Source organism: Polypterus senegalus, chromosome 3 (genome assembly GCF_016835505.1).
Source record: "Polypterus senegalus isolate Bchr_013 chromosome 3, ASM1683550v1, whole genome shotgun sequence".
In the NCBI taxonomy this organism is placed as follows: domain Eukaryota; kingdom Metazoa; phylum Chordata; class Cladistia; order Polypteriformes; family Polypteridae; genus Polypterus; species Polypterus senegalus.
The window spans coordinates 263,682,434-263,707,953 of record NC_053156.1 but is presented as its reverse complement, the minus strand read 5'-3'; the positions used below and the strand labels follow the sequence as shown (position 1 = coordinate 263,707,953).

At 38.5% G+C, this 25,520-nt stretch overlaps 1 protein-coding gene across 2 annotated transcripts in view; it reads left to right on the top strand.

The window, feature by feature from the left end:
• LOC120526117 (sorting nexin-9-like) overlaps positions 1-25,195 on the top strand; it is a 137,122-nt gene extending 111,927 nt beyond the window's left edge. For both annotated transcript variants that reach the window (XM_039749051.1, XM_039749052.1), the window contains 5 exons: positions 1,875-1,951; positions 6,845-6,934; positions 11,803-11,917; positions 19,412-19,503; positions 21,493-25,195. In XM_039749051.1, coding sequence (XP_039604985.1) covers positions 1,875-1,951; positions 6,845-6,934; positions 11,803-11,917; positions 19,412-19,503; positions 21,493-21,540 — 422 coding nt within the window. In that variant the 3' untranslated portion in view covers positions 21,541-25,195. The remainder of the gene's footprint in view (positions 1-1,874; positions 1,952-6,844; positions 6,935-11,802; positions 11,918-19,411; positions 19,504-21,492) is intronic.
• The last annotated feature ends 325 nt before the right edge of the window (positions 25,196-25,520 follow it).

The following is a 25,520-nucleotide window of genomic DNA, read 5'->3' as shown; positions in this document are numbered from 1 at the left end:
GGAGAAAAATCAGTTGTGTTGCCAGTTCAGTTTATTCATCAGCAGGTATTTACAGGCTTACTTTTTATCTGATGAGTAATACAAACTGAAGGTGGCTACAGCAGGTGGTGATGTATAGCTACTGACGACATTTAATAACAACATGTGAGGCTAATTGAATCAAAAAACATTGTAACCAAACATACAGTAAATTGTATTGCCAAAGTTCACAGTCCAAAATGTAACTGCTTCTCAAAATTTTAACATATAATTATTTAATGCTTTGCGACTGAAAAAGTCTAGCATATTGGTTTTAACTCTGTCTTCTATTGGTTTTAACTCGGTCTTCTCTTCAAGAGATTCAGGTTGCCATTCTCCATCAATACCATTTCAGTTTGTGTGATTTATACTTTGCAAACATTATTATCTTGATGTTTTAAACGTCTCTGTATAAAATACAGCATACGTTCATATGCCTACTTGAATTATTTGGTCAAAATTAGTTGTTAGACTAAGCAGTTAATCAATAGAATAGTTGATTGATTAATTGTTTACAAAATAATTGTTTGTGGCAGCCCTCCTTTTGGCTAAGCCAGAGGTAAAATCAAGGTGTCTTACACCAGTGTCCTATATTTGTATGGTACCTGGCAAAATCCCTTAGTAGCAGCAATGTTTCACATAGGTTGTCTAGTAACAGTGTGTAGCCATGCATTGTCATTGTGGAAAATGATTATTTTGGTTTAGGAATTTGAGGGCAATAACAAGCAAGAATACTCCATGGATATTCAGTTTATTGTGATGGGATATACTGGCATATGCTGTAACTCCCCAAACTATGAAGCCTATCATTGGAAACATTTTCTTCATTGGCAAGGGTCTATGCAGACACCCTTACTCTGGATTTGTCTGGACCTGCTGCAGACTTGGTATCGGTTCTTACTCTGTTCATGTGAGAAGTTAAACTCCTCGCTGATCATGAATTAGTAACACTATGCTACCCATTTGTGTATTTGTTATCACCAGTTTTAATATTAAGATTTACATGTTTGTTGCAATATAGTCTAGACTAGCCATCTGATATATATGCTAATCTTTCAAGTCTGTCATCCTTCAGCAATTCTGCAGTCTCACACACATACCAGGGTGGTGGCGTTCCATTCAATTCAGTCTCCAGTCCCTATCCTGGAGTGGAAAATCTTTAGTTTTTCAAACTGTAGACTGCTATATTAAGTGTTTAATTATGTTCCTCAAACAAATCAGGGTGAACTGAATTTACAGGACATTATAATTACAGGCAAGTGTATACCACAGAACCTGTTTCAATTCATATATAACCTGGAAATGGAGGGACACAACAGGACTAATAGTTACAGAGTTAGTTTGTAGCTTGAGAATGGAAGAAATATGGAGGTACTTAAAAAATCAAACACTCTGATCAAAGTCATTCATTATAAGGGCAAGATAGCCAATCAAATGTGCATAATGACACATGCCTCAGAATCCCGTTATGACTATCTTACATATCTTAATAAGAAGATCTTTTTCTTATTCCTCATGGATCTTTAACTCAGCCAAATATCTGTCTGGGCTCTGGTCACACTTTTAATGTGGGCTATATCATGATACTTTAACAAAATTTTTTGTCATCACTAAATTAATTAAGTTATAAGTCAGTTTTTGTCATCGCCAGGTAAGTTAAGTTATAGATGCTATCCATTTCTGTACAATCGTAAATATGTATTAAATGTTACAGAAGTGTTTATAAAATATCCTTGCATAAATATAAAATGAGCAACATACTGAAAAATTAATTATGATATCTAATATTTGATTTTATTAGAACTTCTTAAATAAATATGTGACTTTTTAATTTGTTTTAATGATTTCTTTTGAAGGCGAAGCCACATTAACAGATGCCTTAACATATGCTGGGAAAACATATGAGGAAATAGCAGGTTTAGTTGCTGAACAGGTAAGTGTTTTATGCTTGTTAAAAGCAAATATTTCTTTTGAGTTCTACATTTCTTATCAGTCAATGTAGGGATTTTGTGTAAATTACAGTAAAATCATAAATAAACCTAATAAAAATGCATACGTTGAACTAGTATTAAAGGTAAAAATGCTAAGATCGGTTTTAAAAAGTATGTCACTTTCTCTACACATATTTGGAACCACATGTTCTTAAAAGCACGTTATGTGTAATTTATAAAATTGGGATTTGTGAAAATTCAGCTGTATACAGATCTGTTGATATGGAGCACTTTTTGGGTTTTTCATTTTTACCATAATTTTGCTGATCAGAATACTTCCTGTATGACCTTTAAAAATGAAGCAAGCCTAATGTCTTCTAATTTGAGAATATAAAAGCGGCTATATTTATTTTGTGTTTGACTGATTTTTGTACTTTTCTGGACAGTTCTGTACTTTTATGCACATGCTACACAGCTGTGCACATGTACAATATTCACTTATATAACCCCATTCCAAAAATGGTGTTACACTGTGTAAAATTTAAATAAAAACAATGCAACGATTTGCAAATCTCATAAACCCATATTTTATTCACAATAGAACATAAAAATATATCAAATGTTGAATGAGACATTTTACTATTTCATGAAAAATATTAGCTCATTTTGAATTTGATGGCAGCAACACACATAAAAAAAGTTGGGACTGGGGCAACAAAAGTCTGTAAAAGTAAGTTGTAATAAAAAGAAATAGCAGAAGGAACATTTGGCAACTAATTCGGTTAGTTGGTAACAGGGCAGTGACATGATTGGGTATAAAAAGAGCATTTTAGATAGACGGAGTCTTTCAGAACTAAAGATGGGCAGAGGTTTACCAATCTGCAAAAATTGTGTCTACAAATCGTGGAACAATTTCAGAATAATGTTCCACAACGTAAATTTGTAATATATTGTAATATAACGTAAAATATGTAATAATGTTCCTTCACATAAAAAAGACTTTGAAAATCTTATCATCTGCGTTACATAATATCATCAAAAGATTACGAAAATCTAGAGAAATCTCTGTATGCAACAAACAAGGCCAAAAATCAATATTGGATGCCCATAATTCCTCAGGCCGTCAGGTGACACTGCATTATAAACAGGCCTGATTCTGTTATGGAATTCACTTCTTGACTCAGGAACACTTCCAGAAATCATTGTCTGTGAATAGAGTTCAACCTGCCATCCACAAATGCAGGTTAAAGCTCTATCATGCATAGAAGAAGCTATATGTGAACACAATCCAGAAACGCTGCCAAGTTCTCTGGGCCAAAGCTTATTTGACATAAACTGAGGCAAAGTAGAAAACCTTTCTGGGGTCAAACGAATCGAAATTTGAAATTCTTTTTGGAAAACATGGACAGTAAAGAGGAGAGGGATCAGCCAGCTTGTTATCAGAGCTCAGTTTAAAAGGCTGCATCTCTGGTGGTATGGGGGTGCATTAGTGCCTATGGAATTGGCAGCTTGCACATCTGAAAAGGCACCATCAATGCTGAAAGGTATAGATAGACATTTTTAACATATGCTCCCATCCAGACAACATTTTTTTCAGGGAAGGCCTTGCATATTTCAGCAAGACAATGCTAAACCGCATACTGTATCTATTACAAGAGCATGGGGGTACTGAACAGGCCTGCCTGAAGTCCAGATCTTTCACTAACTGAAAACATTTGGTGCATCAAGAAACAAAAATATGATGAAGAACAAGGACTGTTGAGCAGCTAGAATCCTATATGAGACAAGAATGGGACATTATTGCTCTCCCAAAACTCCAGCAACTGGTCTCAGTTCCCATTCATTTACGGACTGTTGTTAAAAGAAGAGGGCATGCTACAGAGTAGCAAACATGGACCTGTCCCTACTTTTTTGGGATGTTTTGCTGCTATCAAATTTAAAATGAGCTTATTCTTTTCTTAAAATGGTACATTTTCTCACTTTCAACATTTAATGTTTTCTGTGCTCCATTGTGGATAAAATATGGGTTTGTGAGATTTGCACATCATTGCATTCTGTTTTTATTTACATTTTACACAACATCCCTACTGTTTTTGGAATTGGGGTTGTAGTTTCCAGAAGACAGCTCTGTATTCACTACCTGTTCTGGTTGACCTTGTTGGTATGAGCAAGTCATCTTTGGCCTGCTGGGTGCTATCTTACATTCAGATTGCTTAACGTTCATAATAATTTTTTACAGAGATTTACACCGTTTCATTTAGGCAATGCCAGTGCATTTGCATTTTTTCCACATTGCTCTGACACATTTTTAACAGAAAAATTTAAATTTGAAAAATACAATAAGCCAAACTGACATGCAAAAATCGCCTTCTGCTTATTTTTCTGAAGAGGGTCATGTCTCCTTCACTGCTAATAGTGATTACTATAGTTTCTCAATGAACATGAAAAAGACTTGCACACACATTGGAGTAGTTGATATGAGAATAGAAGATAGCCAAGTTGTTGAATCTTTACAATGTAAATTTCTCTTGTAATGCTTTGTCTTCATGAAAACATTATAACTTGCGTGTGTGTTTTTGGTGACCATAGCTCCTTAAGATATTTTAGTTAAAAATTATTTTATGATTTAACTTTTAGTTTTTGTTCATTTGCTTAAAGCATTGCCTTAGTTTTACAATAAACTGACTTAAAGAAAATGACAAACATTTGTGCATTCAGTTTGTTTGTTATTAATGGATGAATTTCCAAAGCTAATGATTGCTAATGAGAATGAACACATGAATTACCACAATTTTACAATAAAAATATAAAGTATAAAACAGTCAAGCCTGTATGCATTATTTGAGATAGGATAGTGTGTAGGTGGTAGGTAGCTATTACATAATTTGATAATGGTTTTCATTTTTCCTTCTGTTATCTGGAAATAGATTGCCGTACTGTTATAATTTAGATCAAAACAATCGTCAGATTTGTATGTGGAGAGTTGAATAGCAAAAGGTTTTCTTTTACTTGTAACTTTAGCTTTGAATTTGAGTATTTATCTGTAAATGCTATGTGCTGTACCCTGTCTTGCACACTGACAGGACCAGTATATGCTACTACGAAGTCGCGGACACAGTCGTTCAAGGATTTTTCCTTAGAACCTAACTAATTAGCGGAAAACGCAAATATCCTCCGCAATTTTTTATGGCTTTTTTTGTAACAATACTTTGCTGTAGAGAGAACAGGAAGCAACCAGTGAGGCAAACGCAGTTTGGGATGGTGAAAGTAGCCAATCCGAGACCATTATTCATTTCTCCTGGCTGCTGATTGACTGCTGCCCTGTGACGCGTCTCCAGCTGAGTGGGTTTACCACTGCTAAAGGAAACGCGGTTTGGGATGGTGAAAGTAACAATCCGAGAGCGTTATTCATTTCTCCTTGCTGCTGATTGATTGCTGCCCTGTGACGCGTCTCAAGGTGAGTGAGTTTACCTCCGCTGAGGGAAACATGGTTTGGGATGGTGAAGGTAGCCAATCTGAGAGCGTTATTCATTTGTCCTTGCTGCTGATTGACTGCTGCCCTGTGACGCATCTCCAGCTGAGTGTCCTCGTGTTTTTCATCTTGTTATTGTATTCATTTTGTTATTCTTAAATGCACAAGATGTCTCCGAAATGCCCTGCACCTTCTAAGGCTTCTGGCACTGAGCCTAAGCACCAGAAGAAGTTTAAAACACACCAGGAGAAGGATGAACTACTGGATTTGCTCCCGGAACTAAAAAGTTATGCTGCAGTAGCATGCCACTATGGCATTAATGAAAGCACCGTATGCTACATAAACAAGAACGAAGCAGCGATCTGGAGTACCGTATCTGTAAGTTTCTGTGATAGTGCCAAAAAGGTAATGACTGCAAGGAATAAAAATATCGTTAGGATGGAATCTGCCTTGGCATTGTGGATCACCGACTTCAACATCCCCTTGGATGGTAACATCATTCGTGAGAAAGCACAGAAATTGTACCAGCAGTTCGCTACAGGAGACAATGTAGCAACTTCCCATCACAATGTTCCTGAAACCTATAAAGAAAGCCATCATGAAACCCCACCAGAAGATGACCCATCCAACGATACGACTCCTCCTGAAGTGCCCGAGGAGTTTTAAATCCTCTGCATCATACTGCACAGCTACTTCATCATCATCATCAATATCATTCATTATTGGTGAGTACCTGTACATTTTTCTGTATCTTAATTAAATTAAATTATTATGTATTTACTCTACTTATAGCAAAGAAAACGCGCTTGCATGAATTACAGTACTTATAGCGGTAACATCGGTATTTCACATTCTAGCATCGCGGGAGACATAGCAGTACACTACTGTATAGTATACGGGTTTACCTTTACATTCTGTTTTCAGGTAACGTATTAAGGTAATTTTTTAGGTAATGTATTAATGTAAGCTGAGTTTGCAACAAAATTAAAGTGTTTTGGGGGCATACTGTATTTAGGGTTTAAACTATAAAAATAGGCATTTAAAAGGCATTTTTTAAACATCCAAGAGTTGCGCTTTTTCACAGTTTGCAGGTACTCTAGAAATATAACTCCCGCAAATTTTTGTTACAGAATCACAGTATTTTTCATTCAGAATCCACACTAGTGATAATAATTACAAAATAAATAATTATTGGAATAAACATGTTTTTTGCTTTTTATGGGTTGTATCATGACTTTATTGCAGTTAATTCTAAACATGTTGATTTTTTTTTTTATTTTGAAGAACTGAAGTGGACATAATCTGTGAATTTAGGAAAGGTTTTCAGTTTTGTTTAATATAAACAACACTATATGCTACTTTCTTTCAGAATTGGCAGAATATTTTTCAATATGTATTTACCATTTATTTATCTGCTTTACAGCCCAAAAAAGATCTGCACTTTTTAATGGAAACCAACAATGAGTATAAAGGACTCTTGGGCTGCTTTCCTGATACAATTGGAGTCCACAAGGTATTTATGTATTTTGGCATTCAAAAGTATTTTTACATTCCTAAAAAAAACAGTATCTGGAGCTATTATGTCTATAGTTTTTACTTTTTCTCTTGAAATTCTTTGAATAGTAGTCTCCCTTTCCCCTTTTTTATAGAGGCAAAACATTGATGTTAGACACAGACATATTTACAAATAGTACTGCTTAAAAGATGCATTATTTTAGCTAGGCTCCTAAATGATATAACTGGTTAGAAAAGCTATTCTGCTAAATGTATCTGACAGACACAAAATATAACACCCCCATTCGTTGAATTTTTCAGTCTCATTTGCTTCAAAATAATGCTAAATGTAAGAATAATAACACACATAAGAACTGTGTGCCCAAGAATTTCTTCTGGTTAAGTGTTAACTGAAATCATTTGAAAATTGGTATTTTTTTCTTTGGACAAAAGTGAAAATGTAACACACTATTAAAAGTTTTAACTGCTGTCAAAGAATACAGTTTCAGCTTTTAATTGTGTATATATCAGGCCCATAGCTAATAGGGGGAAGGTTACATTAGTCATGAAACTCCTAATAGGAGGCAAGGTTCAATCCCAGCCACACAATATCAAGAAGATGGAAGAAGCATTTCAGTAGAAAGGCAAGACTGCCTACTTACTTAGACTTAGGTCCTCCTGCACCCTACGGCGCATTGGGCTGAAAGTGATCTCCGGTTGTCTCTATCGTTGGCAATTATTTTGGCCTCTTCAAGACTGACATCAAGTTTAACAAGAATCTCTTGAAGGGTTCGACATCAAGTCATATGAGGCCGGCCTCTCTTCCGTTTTCCACCTGGTGGTATCCATTTCATAGAAATGCTGGCGTGTGTGTCTTCTGGCAACCGGAATACGTGGCCTGCAAGCTGCATTCAACAATTTGTCACAATATTGCTTAAAGCAGCAACCCCGCTTCTTCTTTGTACTTTCTCATTTATGATGAAATCACGATAGGTGATACCCAGAATTCGCCGTAGGCATTTATGATGGAAGACATTTAGCTTCCTGGTGATTTGATTTGTAACTTTCCAGGTTTCACTGGTGTAGATTGCCATTGGGATAGTGATAGCTTGGTACAGTCATACTTTAGTGTTCAACGTGATGGCCCTTGATTCCCAATTCTGTGATCGACATCCGCATCTACAGCACCATCCCTACAAAAGACACTGCCTAGAGAAACGTCTCCACCTATTCAACTGGTTGATGGTCCAGCAGAACCTGCATACTGTCCACTGTGTTGTTGATTGCCATCACTTTTGTTTTGTCTCTGTTGATAACCAGACCCACCTTTGCGGCCTCCGTATATAGGTTTGATGTCATGTCCTGTGGATGTTGTGATGATGCCAGCAAAGCAATGTCATTGGCAAAGTCGAGGTCTGTTAGATGCCGCAGGGTGTTTATGGGATGCCAGCCTCGATGCCATCCATTGCTTGTTGCATGACATAATCAATGGCCAACAGGAACAAGAAAGGTGATAGAATGCATCCTTGTCTTACTCCTGTTGCAATGTCAAAGAAGTCTGTAATGCTGGTATCTGTTCTCACACAGCATTGAGAATTTAGGTAAAGGTTTTTGAAGATGTCAGTACATTGATTGGGTACGCTGTATGAACTGTCCCGTAATGATTGTCGGCGTACGCTGTCGAACACCTTCTTAAAATCAACTAAATTTATGCCGAATGGATACTGAAATTCAAAGCACTGCTCAGTGACATTGCGAAGAATAAAAATTTGATCACAACCTGAGCAGCCGTGTCTGAATCCTGCCTTTTCTTCTCTCAAGGTCTGGTCTACCATGCCCTGCAGGCGGCGCAGTAGCACGATGGTAAACACCTTTCCAGGCACTGATAACAGTGTGATGCCTCACCAATTGTTTGACATTGACCCCATTCCTCCAGTTGTATAGAACACCCTTGTTCTGCCAACACTTATTTAGTAAGGCCGTCAATTGCTTCGTCATACAGTTGCCCCCATATTTCAGAAGTTTGGCATTGATAGAATCAATTCGAGGGGCTTTATTATTCTTTAGTGCTTTGAGTGCCTTTTCAACTTTAGTTATTTCATTTTTGCCAAGGTTGACATCAAGTTCAGCTACATCCTTGTCTGCAGGAAAAGTATAGGTTGCAGATGGGTTCAGTTGGTTCAAGACTTCTTTGAAGTGTTCCATCCATCTGGCATCTTGTTTGGCTTGGCTGGTTAGGACTTCTCCTGTTTTACTTTTGATGCACCTTTCAGTTCTCGAACAATACGATACAACGTTCTTGTGTCATTTTTGTCAGCTGCATCCTGTGCTTCAAGGCTTTTTTCTCAATCCATGCTCTGTTGTCCATGCCACAACTGCGCTTAACTTGCTGGTCTAAGTCAGTGTTCTCGGCATTTGCTGACGTTTTAACGGAGTTGATTTTTGCTTTGTTCCGTCTGTGTTTTAACATTTTCCGCTTGTCTATCAGTGCCCAAGTGTCTCTCTCACGACCCAGAGTCATCTCGGCGATCTCAGTAACTACTGCTCTGAACGCTGTCCATTGTTGTTCAACGCCGCATGACTCATCATGTTGCAGTGCCTGGAAACAGTTTAAAAACTCTATTTGAAAATTGGCGGCAATGGATCTGTCCTTTAGCTTCTGTTCAGCGAATGGCCTTTTTGGTTACCGGTTGCATTTTTGCCGGAATCTGAGGCAAAGTTGGCTCACAAGTAGCTGGTGATCTGAGTATATATCTGCTCTCCATATCTCCATTGCCTTTTGATACAAATATAGTCAATTTCATTATTCACGTTACCATCTGGCGAGCACCATATTGTCTTATGCGCAAAGTATGTGTTGCTAACACATAGGTTATTTATGTTGCAAAAAAACAACAGCCGTTCACCATTTGTCGGTTATGCATTTGGCGGACCCATGTGGGCCTATCACATGCTCGACACCTGTTCTACAGGTATCAGTTTGTGCATTCATATTGCCAATAAGTAGTTTGACATTGTGGATAGGTATTTTGTTGAACACTTCTTGTAATTGGTCGTAGAAAGCGTTCTTGTCTTTTTCTGCCACATCCTCAGTTGGTGCATATGGTCTTGGCATGTCTGGAACGGAATCTGGCAGTGATGATACAACTGCTGATAGGGTTTCAGCCGACCAGTGATTTGGCCACAGCTGCTCTTAACACCATTCCTACTCCTTGGATGCATTTCTCCTCATGACCTGAGTATAAAACAGTTTTATTTTCACTGACCAATTTGTTGCTGCCCAGCCAACCCATTTCACTGACTTCAAGCACATTGATGTGATATTTATCTCACTCACACAATAGTTGCGTCAGTTTCCTTGTTTGATTGAATGTGCAAACATTCCGTCGTAATTTTAGTATCATTGGCCGCGCTCATCAGGCCTGGAACTTCCTTTTGGCTTTCATATATGACCATCATGAATGAAGATGTGCCAGCATCTTCGTGCCTATGCTCTGTGTTTGTTTCCTGGATAACTCTTGCTGTTTCTGTAACAGTTATATGTTTTACGAGGGTGGGATTGCTGGTCCCACGCCTCAGCCCTCCTCCTTTTTCTTCTGGGCTTTTACACAGCAATAAAAGTACACCTTCTTTAAGCAGCTTTTTGCTTGTTCACTGTCGCTTCCATTCAGGAAGTATTTTATAAGCAGAAATAAGTGGTAAATAACAGGAAAGATTAAAATTTCAAAGGGTCTACTGTCTCCTAAAGCATTAAAACTTTGTTCTCCAGATCACTCGAGAGATATGATCCAGTCTTGTTCAGTACCTCATGCGGATGATTAGCTATTAACATTTCAGATTATTTAAGAAGGCTCTGACTATAGTCTTTCAGTTGCAGACCTCTCTGTCTTCTCCAGCCACAGAACCTGCAGGATCATTCAGGGACCAGTAGCTGGAGGTGAAAGTGATTTAGTTTCGAAGTAAATCTAGTGGTTAATGCTCACTGTCCTCAAAAATTCCAATCTTGTCATTGTTTCCTAACAGCTTTCTTCATTATATTCTTGAGTGAATGTCATTGTGTCATCCTTTCGTTTTCCCTCCTCCACTTGACCAACAGTCGATTTCCAATCACAGGAAAACCTTTGACTGTTTTTTTTTCTTAATTGGGGGCCTGTTCTTAATTTCAGCAGTGACACTAACATACATGAAATACACAGCATGGTATGGTGCCCCCAAGTTTAAAGCAACTGAAATTACCCATTCTACTTCAGAATACATTTACTAAGCTAAGGCAAACTATGAATGGAGGAAAGGAAAGCAAAATTCCAGAGTATACAGATTATAGAGGAAATAACCCATTAGGGCTAATAAGTATTAATAAATGCATGTCACAGATCTTCCAGACCCTCTTTGGGCCTTCTAATATACTTACGTGCAGGGTGCATTTTGAAGCAGTACCATCTACAAAGAGACTCTATTCCAAGGCTCAAGGATAAAGTTTTCAGGGATTTTAGTACCATGACCGGACACTGAGAACAAATAGTTCTGGTGACATGTTGCATGTTGGCCAGGCCATAAGTAAGAATTTCACCGTTTTCTGTACACAACAATTTATTTTACTTGAAGTGATTTCAAGTAATTTTATTAAATGATTGTACCCTCTAATGTTGAAATGTTGACTTGCGTTTCATAGGGTTAGTAAGTGCGGGTACTTTTATTGCTATGAAGCCCCATATCCTGTGTGTTGTCAAAGTAGCTATACAGTTATATGAATGCATTTGTGTAATTTACACTACAGAGCACTGTGAAATGTAATCTTAAATTTTGAAGGTATTTTATGTAATGTCATAAATGCTATTTATGTACATTTTACCTCACATTTAATTCATCCATTTATCTTGCCAACAGGCTGCAATTGAAAAAGTAAAAGAAGGTGATAAACTGATTGCTGCAAATAAAATAACCCAGCAAGAGAAGATGGCCATGGCTAAACGTTTGAGCACAATGTCCTATGCTCTACAAGGTACTCATTTCAGTTGAGCTTGTGTTTTGTTTTTGTGTGCAAAGAATGATTTAGAGCAATATAGCTATAAATATATATTGCAAAGGTGACTGTCTTTTTCACTCACTCACTCATCAACAAATCACTATTTCCTGTGTCACAAATCACACAATGAGACATATTAAGGTTTGGGGCAGCCACCCGTATAAACCCGTATCCTAGCTGCAAATCGTCTTTTTTAAATGGTAGCACTGTTGTGCTCAAAACCGAGTCCAATACAGAACTGAGGGAAAAGGGAAAAGGGGCAGGCTTTTAAAGGGGAAGACAGAAAGTGAGGTCATAAGGATCAGGCACGTGGTCTTAAATCATTGGATCACACCCGGACGTGACATCAGAGGTGCCGGAGCTGGTAAGGTCTACTTCCATTGGTTCGGTCCCGGAAGTGACGTCAAGAGAGTCAGGTGGAATCTCCCGGGGATGGTCTACAGGAAAGGGAGACAAAGAGTCAGTGCACTCTGCCACATCCCGGCATGCCTCAGAACTGCCTTCACTCGAGCCCTTTAGCTGCCTCCCATGCGCATGTGTGTGACAAGGTAAAACCCCCCTTAGCTTAGACCCATCGGGTCGGGCGACCCTAACCGAGAGGTCGTGAACCCGAGAAAGAGCATCAGCATTGGCATGGAGAGCGCCTCGGCGATGAACGAGCGAAAACTAATACGTAGGTCAAGAAACCACTGGGTGACCCGCGGATTCGACTTCTTGTGCAGGGCCATCCACTGTAGAGGTGTATGGTCCATGACAAGGGTGAATTCTTGGCCCAACAGGTAGCACCTAAGCTGAGTAATCACCCATGTAATCGCCAAAGCCTCCCTCTCCACCGCTGCATACCTGGTTTCCCGGTCCAACAGTTTCCGGCTCAGGAACATGATGGGGTGTTCCACACCATCGACACTTTGGCTCAGCATGGCGCCCAGGCCTGTGTCCGAAGCGTCCGTCTGGAGGATGAAAGGCAAAGAAAAGTTAGGTGCCATCAAAACAGGTGCGGACGTAAGGGCCTGCTTTAAGTCACCAAATGCAGCTCCTGTCTTCTCAGTCCATACCACAATGTTCGGGGCCCTCTTCTTTGTTAAATCAGTCAAGGGCGGCGCTCTCTGAGAACCGGGGCACAAACCGGTGGTAGTACCCGGCTAACCCTAGAAAGGCTTGGACCTGCCGCTTGGTTCGCGGACGAGGCCATTTCAAAATGGCATCAACTTTGGAGCACTGTGGCCATACGGTACCCCGACCCACCATGTAGCCTAAATATTTGGCCTCTTTTAATCCAAAGAAGCATTTCTTGGGATTAATTCGGAGCCCGGCCTCACCAAATGTCCGCAATACCGCTCGGACATGCTGTAGGTGTTCCCTGCATGTGCTGGAATAGATGACCACGTCATCCAGGTAGCCAGCACTGTATAAGTTGTGAGGCCAGAGCACTTTGTCCACCAGACGCTGGAAGGTTGCTGGAGCCCCATGTAACCCAAATGGAAGGACACGATACTGCCAGTGTCCACTAGGGGTACTAAACGCGGTTTTCTCCTTCGCGGAGTCCGTTAAAGGAATCTGCCAGTACCCTTTTGTCATGTCCAGTGTGGTCAAATATCGAGCCTGTCCAAGCCTCTCGAGGAGGTCGTCCACTTGTGGCATTGGATAGGCATCAAATTTGGAGACTTGATTAAGCCGACGGAAGTCATTGCAGAACCTCCAACTCCCGTCAGGCTTACCGACGAGCACAATGGGGCTGGACCAGGGACTATAATTTTCCTCAGTCACACCTAGTTCCAGTATGCGCTTGATGTCAAGCTCCACTTCAGCCCTTTTTGCCTCGGGAAGACGATACGGGCATTCTCAGACAATAACCCCGGGCTCTGTCACAATGTTGTGCTCAACCAGAGAGGTCCTTCCGGGGTTTTCACTGACTACCTCCCGAACGGCCTGGATAACTGTTTCCAGCTCCTGCCGATGTCTGGGACTTAAGTCCGCACCGAAGTTAAGGCTGTGTGTGTGAGCGAAGAGTGAGCAGGGCTAGCCGGAGGAGGGATCAGGGTCCCTGTCCTTCCACGGTTTCAGCAGGTTCACATGATAAACCCACTCCTTCGGCCGACAATTGGGTTGACTCACCAAATAGTCAACCAGTCCCTTCCTCTCCTTAACTTCGTAGGGGCCTTGCCAATGGGGGAGGTAGGCACTAGGACCATGACTCGATCTCCCGGGTGGAACTCCCGAAAAGATCGTGCCGCGGTTGTAGTTACGGGCCTGTGCTGCTTGAGCCTCTTCCATGTGACTTTTAAGGAGAAGCCGAATCTTTCCAAATCTATTGCGTAACTGCACGATATACTATAATATGTTTGTAGAGGGAAGAGCCTCTTCCTCCCATCCTTCTCTTAGAATATCTAATATGCCCCGAGGTTGTCACCCATACAGTAATTTAAAAGGGGAGAACCCTGTGGAGGCTTGTGGTTCTTCCCAATAGGCAAAAAGGACGAGGGGGAGGAGCTGATCCCAGTTCCTTCCATCCTCGCTGACCACCTTACGCAGCATTTGTTTGAGAGTCTGATTAAAAATCTCCACTAACCCGTCGTTTTGAGGATGATACACCGCAGTCTTTAAATGCTTTATTTTCAGTAACTTGGCAGTCTCCTTGAATGTCTCCAAGGTAAAAGGTGTCCCCTGGTCTGTCAAGACTTCCTTGGGGGTACCCACGCGCGAAAAGACCCCTAGTAATTCCCGTGCGATGGCTTTTGAGGTAGATGAGCGCAACGGAACAGCTTCGGGGTATCTTGTAGCATAATCCACGAGGATTAAAATGTACTTGTGTCCTCGGGCTGAGGGCTCTAGGGGTCCGACCAAATCGTCCCCAATTCTGTGGAAGGGAATGTCAATTAAGGATATAGGAACAAGAGGAGCACAGTCCCTTCTAGGAATTTGTTGCAGTTGACACTCCGGGCAGGAAGCGCAAAAGTGACGAACCTCCTCATTGATTCCCGGCCAGTAGAAACGGAGCTTGATCCGCTCCAGAGTTTTCTCTGTGCCCACGTGGCCACCTAGGAGGTGGGCATGTGCTAGCTCGCAGACCTGCCGCCGGAAGGTACGCGGAATTAGCAGCAGCTTTCTCTCCTGCCCATCATGCATTGCTACACGATAAAGAAGGTCGTTGTCTAATACAAAGTAGGGGCCCTGTGGCATCGACTGATTAGTGCACTGGCCATTGACAAGGACCACTTCATTTTTTGCAAATTTCAGGGAATCGTCACTCCACTGCTCCCTTTTAAAGGAGGCCGGCGTCTCTCTAAATTGGAACCGCAAAAGGGAGAGAGGGTCTGCACCGACCTCAATGGGCGTAGTTTCCTCCCACTCCACCGCGGCTCTGGTGGATGACGTGTCAGCACGTGATGGCCCGGGAGTTGCCACGTCACCAAGGATGGCTGCTTCGTCTCTCTCTGCCGGCTGATTACACAGCGTGGAGACAGCTTGAGACAGGTCATCTCCGTCCATGACTAGGCCCAAGTTAACCCCGGGAGTGGTAGGTGTCTCACCGCTTTTGATATTAGGCCAGTCCCGCCCTAGTATCACCGGGTGTGGAGGATCATTAAGGATTGCCATGGTTACTTTCTGAACTGATCCTCCGTAGCTGATGACACAAGCGGCAGTCCTGTACCAGCAGGTTTCCCTGTGGACACAGGTTATACCAGCCTTAAATTTCAACCATTGTTGTGGTAGCACAAATCGGCGGGCAACAATAATCAAATAAGGCTGTGGTCTTGTGTCCGTTGACGATCACCACGCCAGTATGTGGGACCGCCAACAGATTAGCCAGAGCATACCAACCCCTCCTCGCCCTCTGCCTGCATTCCTCCTTGCCTCCAAGTGGTTCGCGTGCCCACAGCTCCGGGGACGCGAATACAGGCTCCGGGTTGTACAGGGAGGGGCTGGGCCTTGGGACGTACTCCAGCCGAGTTCGACAAAGGGACAGTTCTGCTTCCCCAGAGTGTGAGGCCGCCCTCTTTGTCTCCAGAAGCTGTCATGTTCGTAAACTGCTTGCCCCAGACCGGCTGGGTGAAGCCATGGTAAAGCGCTTTCAGGAGCAGATAGCAAGTTACCTGCTCTATTATGTGGTAGGGCTTGTTCTGAAACGGCTGTAGCCATTGTCCTACCAGTGCCCAGAAGGACCAGGCTTGTTTGAGGGTCGGCCGCTCTGGGTCCAACCTCCACTTCTTTACTTTTTCCACCTGCCAGTCTGGGGCACCCCTAGGTGGTACTTGGGGCTCTGGTTTCACAGGAAGGCGGGCACTCTCCTTTAAGAGAGCATAGTAAGCCCCTTTTATCTCCCCCCTCTAAAGCAGCCCACCTCTGTGAGCCCCTCCCGCACACTCCCTGGCCTCTCTAGGTTGCCTGGTTAAGCGTGCCGGGAGCGGAGCCCATACCGGGTCTCGCCGAACCACGGGACACCCTCCCCGCCTGAAAACTCGGCCCCGGTACGATCCCACCTGGGTATAATGCAGGTCCTGTCCCCTTCTCCTCTGGGACTTCTCCATCCTGCCGGCTACGCCAGTGTCACAAATCACACAATGAGACATATCAAGGTTTGGGGCAGCCACCCGTATAATGTGGTATCCTGGCTGCAATTCGTCTTTTTTAAATGGTAGCACTGTTGTGCTCAAAACCGAGTCCAATACAGAACTGAGGGAAAAGGGGCAGACTTTTAAAGGGGAAGACAGGAAGTGATGTCATAAGGATCAGGCACGTGGTCTTCAATCATTGGATCACACCCGGACGTGACATCAGAGGGGCCGGAGCTGGTAAGGTCTACTTCCATTGGTTTGGTCCAGGAAGTGACGTCAAGAGAGCCAGGTGGAATCTCCCGGGGATGGTCTACAGGAAAGGGAGACAAAGAGTCAGTGCACTCTGCCACATCTCGGCATGCCTCAGAACTGCCTTCACTCAAACCCTTTAGTTGCCTCCCATGCATACGTGTGTGACACCTGTTTAGTTCAGAAGCTGGTATTTGGCAAGACGGTACATCTAGGTGAATAGGTATCCTGTAATATTTAGGGGTCAACTACCAACCAAACCCTTAGTCTCCCCATATCCATCTCAACAGAAAAACTAAATACTTTAATGGTTTTGTTTGACATTCGTTGACACTATGGCACTAGGATGAATGGACAACTCTAGCTGAGGTGATGTCCTGGACAAGAAAATGCAGGTGAAATCACATGTCCTTTGTACAGTGAAGTGTGAAATAGAAAAGAATAAGTTTGACAAAGCTCAGTTGTTAGCAACCATGAATTGTAGTGCCAGACACTGTAGTTTTGATTGTTGGTTTTAGGAGAGGTAAGAAAAGGCAGAAGTAGTGTCCTTGAATCCAAGACAGGAAGGACAATTGGATCTCCCTCAAGCTTTTCTATTGTATTTTTATTAAGAAATTAGACTCAATCATAACTTCATTTATTTGGAATTCAAAACATCCACACATCCAAAGGGCAGCTCTACATCAACCTAAAGCAGAAGGGGTCATGGCACTACCTAACTTTCAATTTTATCACTGGGCAGCAAATATACAAGCTATAAAGTCCTGGATATTGACACAAATTAATGAATATCCACAAGCCTGGTCTGCAGTAGAAATACAATCCTGCAGTATTCCTTTATATTCCCTGCTCTGTGCTTCATTTAATACATACTACTGTCATTACACTAAAAATCCAATTACCCTTCATTCTCTCAGAATATGGAGCCAATGTAGGAAGCACTTTAAGACAAAAGCTTTTATCTATTGCACCTCTACATAACAACCACCTTTTTGTATCTTCTCAAACACATCCAATCAATGTTTGGAAAATGTCCAGGAATGAAATACTTAGAGACTTGTACATAGATAATGTCTTTGCATCCTACGAACAATTACACTTCAAATGCAATTTCACATGAATTACTCCACTATTTTCAAGCTAGAAACTTTGCTAAACAGAACCAGCCCAATGTTCCTCACCTTCCACCTTGTTCTATTATAGAAGAATTATTGATCAGTCTTGAAGACTCAAATAACTTCTCTATAATTTATAAAAATATTTTAAAGTCTCTTCCTTACAAAGACCCTAGAGTTCATTGGGGAAAGAATCTGTCACTTAATATTTCAGAAAAGAAGTGGAAGGCAGCCATATACAGAATACACTCAAGTTCTATATCAAGCATATTTATCTTGTTTAAAATTGTCCAAAATGTTTCCAGGGCAAGGTTCAATCTGTGAACATTATAATCTAGCTCCAGCCTCACTGGGGCCACATGTTCTGGGCATGCACCAAATTAACAACATTTTGGACAAAAATCTTTGCATGCCTTTCAGACAGCTTTGGTGTCACAATCACTTCTAACCCATTAACAGCTGCATTTGGTGTACTCCCAGACGGCTTTAAAGTGGAGAAATACAAAAAAAACTGTAATTTCCTTTACTGCACTACTAGTATGTACACTTATCTTGCTCAACTGGAAGAATCCGACCCCACACAGTCAATGGGTAACATGATGTTCTGTACTACTCACTTAGGGGATGTGTTCAAAACCTTTTAAAATATGGCAGGACCTAATCAATAACATTTTAAAATAAGCCTCCATCTCAGGGAAAAGAACACCCTGCTTTTCCTGTTCATTTTATAGAGTAGCTTTGATTGCTGGCTTCCTTCTATTTCACTTGGGTGGGTGTTGAATTTTACTTTGATTTGTTAAATTTGACTTGACTGTATAGAATGTTATCTGTGTCTAATTAAAATCAATAAAGATATTAACAAAAAAAAACCTAAAAAATAACATTTTCTAAATTCTTTACACATACATTTCCATCTGTGGACTTTTAAAAGCTTAGCTGTTTAATTTAAATTCATAAGAGTTTACTAACTTTTTATTTCTTGGTTTTCATTGTTATAATTATGTGAAAGTTAAACTAATCAATAATGAATATCTTGCCAAATAGAACATAATTTCATTGCCCAGTCTAATGTGAGTAATACTGTTATTATTAATTCATCATATTTATTATATCCCTGAAGTTACTTCTTAATTATGTTTCTTTTTAAGTATCAATATTAGCCAAGTTCATTTATTCTTTTTTTTCCCTTCACTGAAAATGCTGCTATCAGCATATTTTATAATTAAACATAATTTATATTTAAAATAAAATTCAATACTATGTTGTAAAGAATGTGTATTTCCTTATTAATACATTTTGTAATCCATTTTATCAACCAACATTTTCCAGTACTGCGGTGGGCTGACGCCCTACCTGGGGTTTGTTTCCTGCCTTGCGCCCTGTGTTGGCTGGGATTGGCTCCTGCAGACCTCCGTGACCCTGTAGTTAGGATATAGCGGGTTGGGTAATGGATGGATGGACATTTTCCAGTATGCATGCTTATTATTAACATTTATTTGAGAATGAAAAATTATAAGAAGCATTATCTTAACCTCTTGTTTCAATTTTAGCGGAGATGAATCACTTCCACAGTAATCGCATTTATGACTATAACAGAGTGATGCAGCTCTATTTGGAGCAGCAGGTTAAATTTTATGAAATGGTGAGTATACTTCATTTTACAGACTTGTTTTTTTTTATTTTAAAATCAAGATTTATATTTAATCAATCCTTTTACTACACAATAAAAATAAAATTTATGTTTTATGTGTTTTAGTAATTTCTGTGTTTGCTAATTTCTCAGTATGTAATTTTAACTTTAACTTAATATTTTCTTGTGTTTCTGTAACAAATTAACAAAAAACAGCAGGCAGATGAAAATGTAAATAATACTTTATATAGCAACTGTTAGAAACAAAACATGACTTTAGATTTACAATCATTTTCAAATAGTGCTTATTTTGGTCAAGTGCTAAAACGTATTCGACTAATGGTAGGATTATTATAGATTAATAATTTATTTGGCTAATGGATGTTAAATACAGATGGCTTCTTTAATGAAATGAAAGTGTAAAGCAGTGAGAATGAGTGTAATGTTTCTATTTTATAGACATGTGTTGTAATTACTCACACTGCTAAAATATGTTATGATAGTTTAGGGGCCAGCATAGTTTAACCCCTATATACAGTGATTGCAAATTATATGGTCTAAACTCACCTACTTTACTATTGAAAGCCAAGTGTGTTACTGTAAGGCTATTGCTCCTTGCCAACTGTTTTTAACATCAGGAGTCTTTAATATATTTCATAAATCAAACTCTTCACAATCACTAGAAATGCAGAAAACATTGCTTCCTAAAACTCTAAGGACCTGAGTAGTAATTTTGGCCTAGTTACAGTCTGTTGGGTTTGCACATTCTTGCTGTGTTTGCATATTTTTATGGCTGCTTCATTGAATGTGTGTGAGTATGTGTGTGTGTGTGTGTGTGTGTGTGAAGATGTTTACTGTCCTTTTTCAATGGTTGTTCTTTCCTTTCATCCATCCTGCTTTCCACAGTTTTATAGTGCAGTGCTGAGCAATATCGGTACAGCTATAGTGCCTGCAAGTTTTTGTTTCAACTCAATTGCCTAATGAGATGTCAGTTATGGCTAAAGCGCTTATTGCTAAAGTGCCATTTTTCTGCTTTATTTTAGTTTTCTCGCTTGATAAGATTTTGAACACTTAATTGCTTATTTTAGTTTTAAGCAGCTTTCACGGTTTTTAATGGCTCCTTATTAGCAATAAGATGCAAATGGCAAAGGAACCAGCAATTTTCCATCTAACTTGTTTCCATTTACACTTGTATGTATTCTGTGTGTGCACTATTTGGGTACTTAAAAGAGAACTGAAGAAGAAAAAGTGAAGGACTGAAAATTATTCACTTGTTTAGGCTCCAAAACATTTGGGTGATATCCTTACAAAAGAAAAATGTCTACAATATAAGAAACACCTGACATGACAGAGTTAAAACAGGAACAAGCCATGAAATTTAATAAAATCTGTTATTGGCAAGCATTATTTGCTAATTTAGAAACAGGGTTGGAACCAAAACCTGTAGCCACATTTATTTTGCTCTATTTTATTTTATGTTTTTTTTTCAGAAAAGTAATAAACCACTTAAGGGATTTTAGTTAATTAATATATTTAACTTCATGTTTTATTTTCTCAGCCACATCTGTAACTGAAAAGGATTAGGCTCCTAAATTCCCTATTTCCATATGTTCTTATCAAAGAGTGTATAATTTTAGAAAGTGTTCCATTTACCTTTTTTGCTTTATAGTAAGCATGCATCAGTATGGATTGTGATTTGTAAGTATTTGTTTTGTATTATCCTCATATTTTAAAGAAATACCTAACTGGATTGTCTGCAGGGGCCATTTTAAAATCTTTGGCAATACACATATTGACGTTTAGCAAGTGTTATAATTAAATATTGCAACAGATGACAGGGAAGGCTAGTGCTCCTCAGCACATTGCAAGGCAGCATCACTCTGATGAATCTCTGGTTGGACACCCACAGCCACTCAGTGAAAGTATAGAGAATACATGATAAAGAGTTTTAGTTCAGTCTGTCATTACATGGAAGCTTATTGTTTTTCTCTTCCTTTCTAGATTGCTGAGAAGCTGAGGCAGGCCCTCGGCCAATTTACTACTATGTAGAGAAACATCCTGCAATGAGGAAAGAGCCTTGGAGGGATTTATTGCTTGTTATTTCATCCATGTGCACAAACAAATGGTTTCTTCAGTGATTTAAGATTAAATAAGATTCATCAATAAGTTAGATGTACTGACATTGTGGCAATTTCTGATTGGTTCCTCATCTTCTAGCAATCATTGGAAAGCTTTTGCTTATAAATGCTGGTAAAAAACTGTGTACATTATACTTAGCATTAGGCTGTAACACTTTCAACAGAGAAGATATTTGAACATATTTTTCATTGGATTTTTCTATCATAATGTTATATCTATTTTTAATACAGTGAATTGCAAGTCAGTAATGGTATGCCTTAATCCAAAAACTCCTGTATGTGATAATTTTCTTACTGATATAAAGCAATTGGTTTTTGATCTAATCATTTAGATGTTAAATTTGAAAGAAGAATTACACTGAATGCTTAATAATATCAGGAAAAGATGAGATCACATTCTCTGAATCACTATTGATATATATAAATGCTGCCTGAGTTTTTAATATTTTTACAGTATTTGCATAATGCTTAATATTTTGTACAATAGAAAAAGAAAAAAATGCCTGGAGCTAAAGCTACTATATTTTATCATTTCAGTGGTATTTTAAAGGATTTGCAGTTTCAGATTCACAAAGTTCAGTATCATCCAGGTAATTTTCTACATGACAAAGGCTGAACAAAAATTACATTTAAACTATCCACCCATGTCAACCAAAACTGCTTATTGAAAGGGTATATTAAAAGCATTTGCTGCCCATTTCCTGATTATTTTATAATTTAAGCTGACCTGTGACACTCCCTTTACATCTAATATTTCTGTTTATGATTTTTATGAGACTTCAACCATGATAAAAGCTTTAAATTATACAGATTATCTACCTTATTAAACAATTTTCTTTCACAGGAGGGTATACTTGAATGTAAAATCTATAAACTTTCCTAATTTTAAAATTAAAGCATTAATCTTATTTCTAGCATATTGCTGTTGTATTACAAAGGTAATCAATACATGATCTATTTATTAAATAATCAAAGTATACCAAGGCCATACTTCTTCTTGGAAAATCAGTGTTGCATGGACTCCCACAAAGTTACAATTTTGTTATGTCTTAATGTATAACATTTATGGCACACAAAAAGCAATAAAATGTAACTGTGCTACACATTTTGTTATTAATCTCTAAAATTCAAAGTGTCAAGTATTTTCTGGACAGTCATCTCAGCTGCAGTAGCTATTTTTAAAGTAATTAAAAGTAATTAGCATAACACAGAAGTAATATTTTGTACTTTTTGGAGTTTTTAAAATACTCTACCCACAATAAAATTTGTTCAGTTAGTACAATAAGGAAAAGTTTATTTTAATTGCCCATATCAAGTTGCACTGCCACCTCATGAGAGATGGGCATAAGGTTCCAAAGTGTCCCATTTTTTATCTGATGTATAAGATTTGCCCTCCATTTGCTTGGGGCCTCTAGTTTGATAGCAAAGACTATGCAGTCTCTTTTTGTAAACAAGTTTGCTTAATAGAATGTTTTTTGTCTTGATTGAAACAGCTTGCTAAAAGTTTATCCTTTGAAAAATGATTGTAACTGACATTAGGTGACAGAAAATCATATCTGGTGTTAAAGTGATTTTTAAACAAGTCTTTATTAACAGGGGCATGAAGGAGCAATATCTTCACATATTACAGAACTTAGAGCTGAATAAGTTACATCTGCATGCAAAAAAGTAACAAAAAAATTTTTTGTGAGCAGCATAAGCTAACAAATTTTTGCACCTCTTTGACTATACTATAGCAGGGAATATGTGTATCGTATTTACTGGCAAGATGATCTGACATTAGTAAAGCAATAGGATTTTACCTTCTTGAAGTATAAAATACAGTACTCATAAATAATGAATAAATAGGTGTCGGGAACATTCAAGAAAGTAAACTGTGGAAGTATGAGTGAAAAATGTGGCATTTGCTTTTGACGTCAGTCCTGCTTAAAAGATACGTTTTTTTTTACATTTGTGGCTTTAACCTAAAGGAACGTGAAAAATAAAAGCCTGATTTTACTCTTCAGGAAGTTAAAATCAGACCCAGCTTATCATTCCATTGCTTAGTAGTGAGGTATGAAGTGAAGGAATTCAGTTATTTTTAATTATTTAATGCATGTGTCATGCTGTTGTCTGCATTGCATTCTAAATATAAAAAAACATGTTAATAGTGCAGTTGTAACTAATGCCGAATGTCAAAATGATTTTCTTGAACAAACATATCTTTAGAGGCAACACAATTTACACCGTGCACAATATGGCATGTTAAATAATGCTTATTTCAGACAAGGAGCTGTATCTTCTTCTTCTTTCTGTGTTGTCCACAAAGTCGGAAATTTGGAAATGGCTGGATTTTAGTGTTGCATACAGAGTGTGTCTAATGTTAGGTATGTGTCAAATCTCACATACAGTATGACATTCATATTTATATTATTATTTATAATGTCATGCGAAAAATGAAGGAAGCCAAATCATCTTTATTCTAAATTCAAAAAGCTTCCTGTTTTATATTCATTTATTTTTCTGATCCAATGTAAACAGTCTCTGTGGATATACTTATGAACACTACAATGACGATTGAACCAGTTCAGGACTATTTGTTTTTTTATACTGATGGGTCTCTCAGGGGAATGCTGAAACCCAATTCAAAAATATGACTGATAAACAAATACAAATACAGATCTCTTATCACCTTTGCCTCTTATTTCTTTGATGCTACATGTAATGCAAGACTGCAAGAAGTTAAGTACTTAAAAACAAAATTTCTTGCATTTTGAAAAAAGTGTATTTTTAAACTTACACTTGTTGAGTATTTGTATAATGTATAATATTTTACAGCATATTTCATTATCTTCCATATTTAAATAATAAAGCAACTGAATTTCTTACTTCTTTGTTGTTGTATCTGTTTACTAACACAATCTTAGCAAAGTTAGGGAAAATGTAATAAATTATGCCAAAGATTTATCTGCCCAATTCTTTTCTATATATGCATTCTGTCTATGTAGTTTACATGTACTTTGAAAGATGTGGTCAAAATATTTAATTTTTTTTATGCTTTTTTTTTTTTTTAGATAATAAAATGTTCTTATACTTCAGATTCATAGGAAATTACCTTGGGAGGCTTTCTGTATGCACCATGCTATCATTAATATATGATCATTTCAAAGTATTAGGTAAATTTATATTTTACATATGTATGCAAATTTTGATAAGCCTAGAACATGTTATAATTTGGTTAAGGTGTTTATGTGTTATTGTGAAGGAAGAACATTCATATAGCTGACCTATTTATGAAAAGAATTATGTGCTCAAAGATGATGATATGTGTCTGTCAATTGAAAAAAGAAATTAGTAATGCAGTTAGAATGATTTAATGTTAAAGAGAGAACAACTGTCGTAATTTAATAAGTAGCATTGTGTACATACATGTTGTTAAAAACTATACATAAATTATACATGCATATTGGTATTTTGTTGGGTGGTCTTCTGCTAAATAAAAAACCTTACCAACGTGTGGGTGTTGAATCTAGACATGGGAGCCTTGGGTCTAGGTTTTCTTAAATAAATTCAAGTTAAGCTTAAAATGTTGTTACTTGTTGTTTTTGATAGTTAGTGTTACACTGTTTGAATGTCTTTAGATTTTATTTTTCAGTAGTAATAACCCACTGTAGTGTTTAAATAATGATTTGAAGAATGAAGTATATGCTACACGTTTTTTTTCTAAATTATTGGAGATATTTAAGGGGTTGGTAAATCTTTTTAAAAGCTAACACTTTTGGGGAAAAAAGTATTGCAGATAATTCAGTCTGCCAATTCCATTTCATGTTTAATCCTATCAACAAGAAATATCTCTTGTCTGTGGCCATGAGAACATCATATCTCCAGATACAGCACTATTACAACTTATTC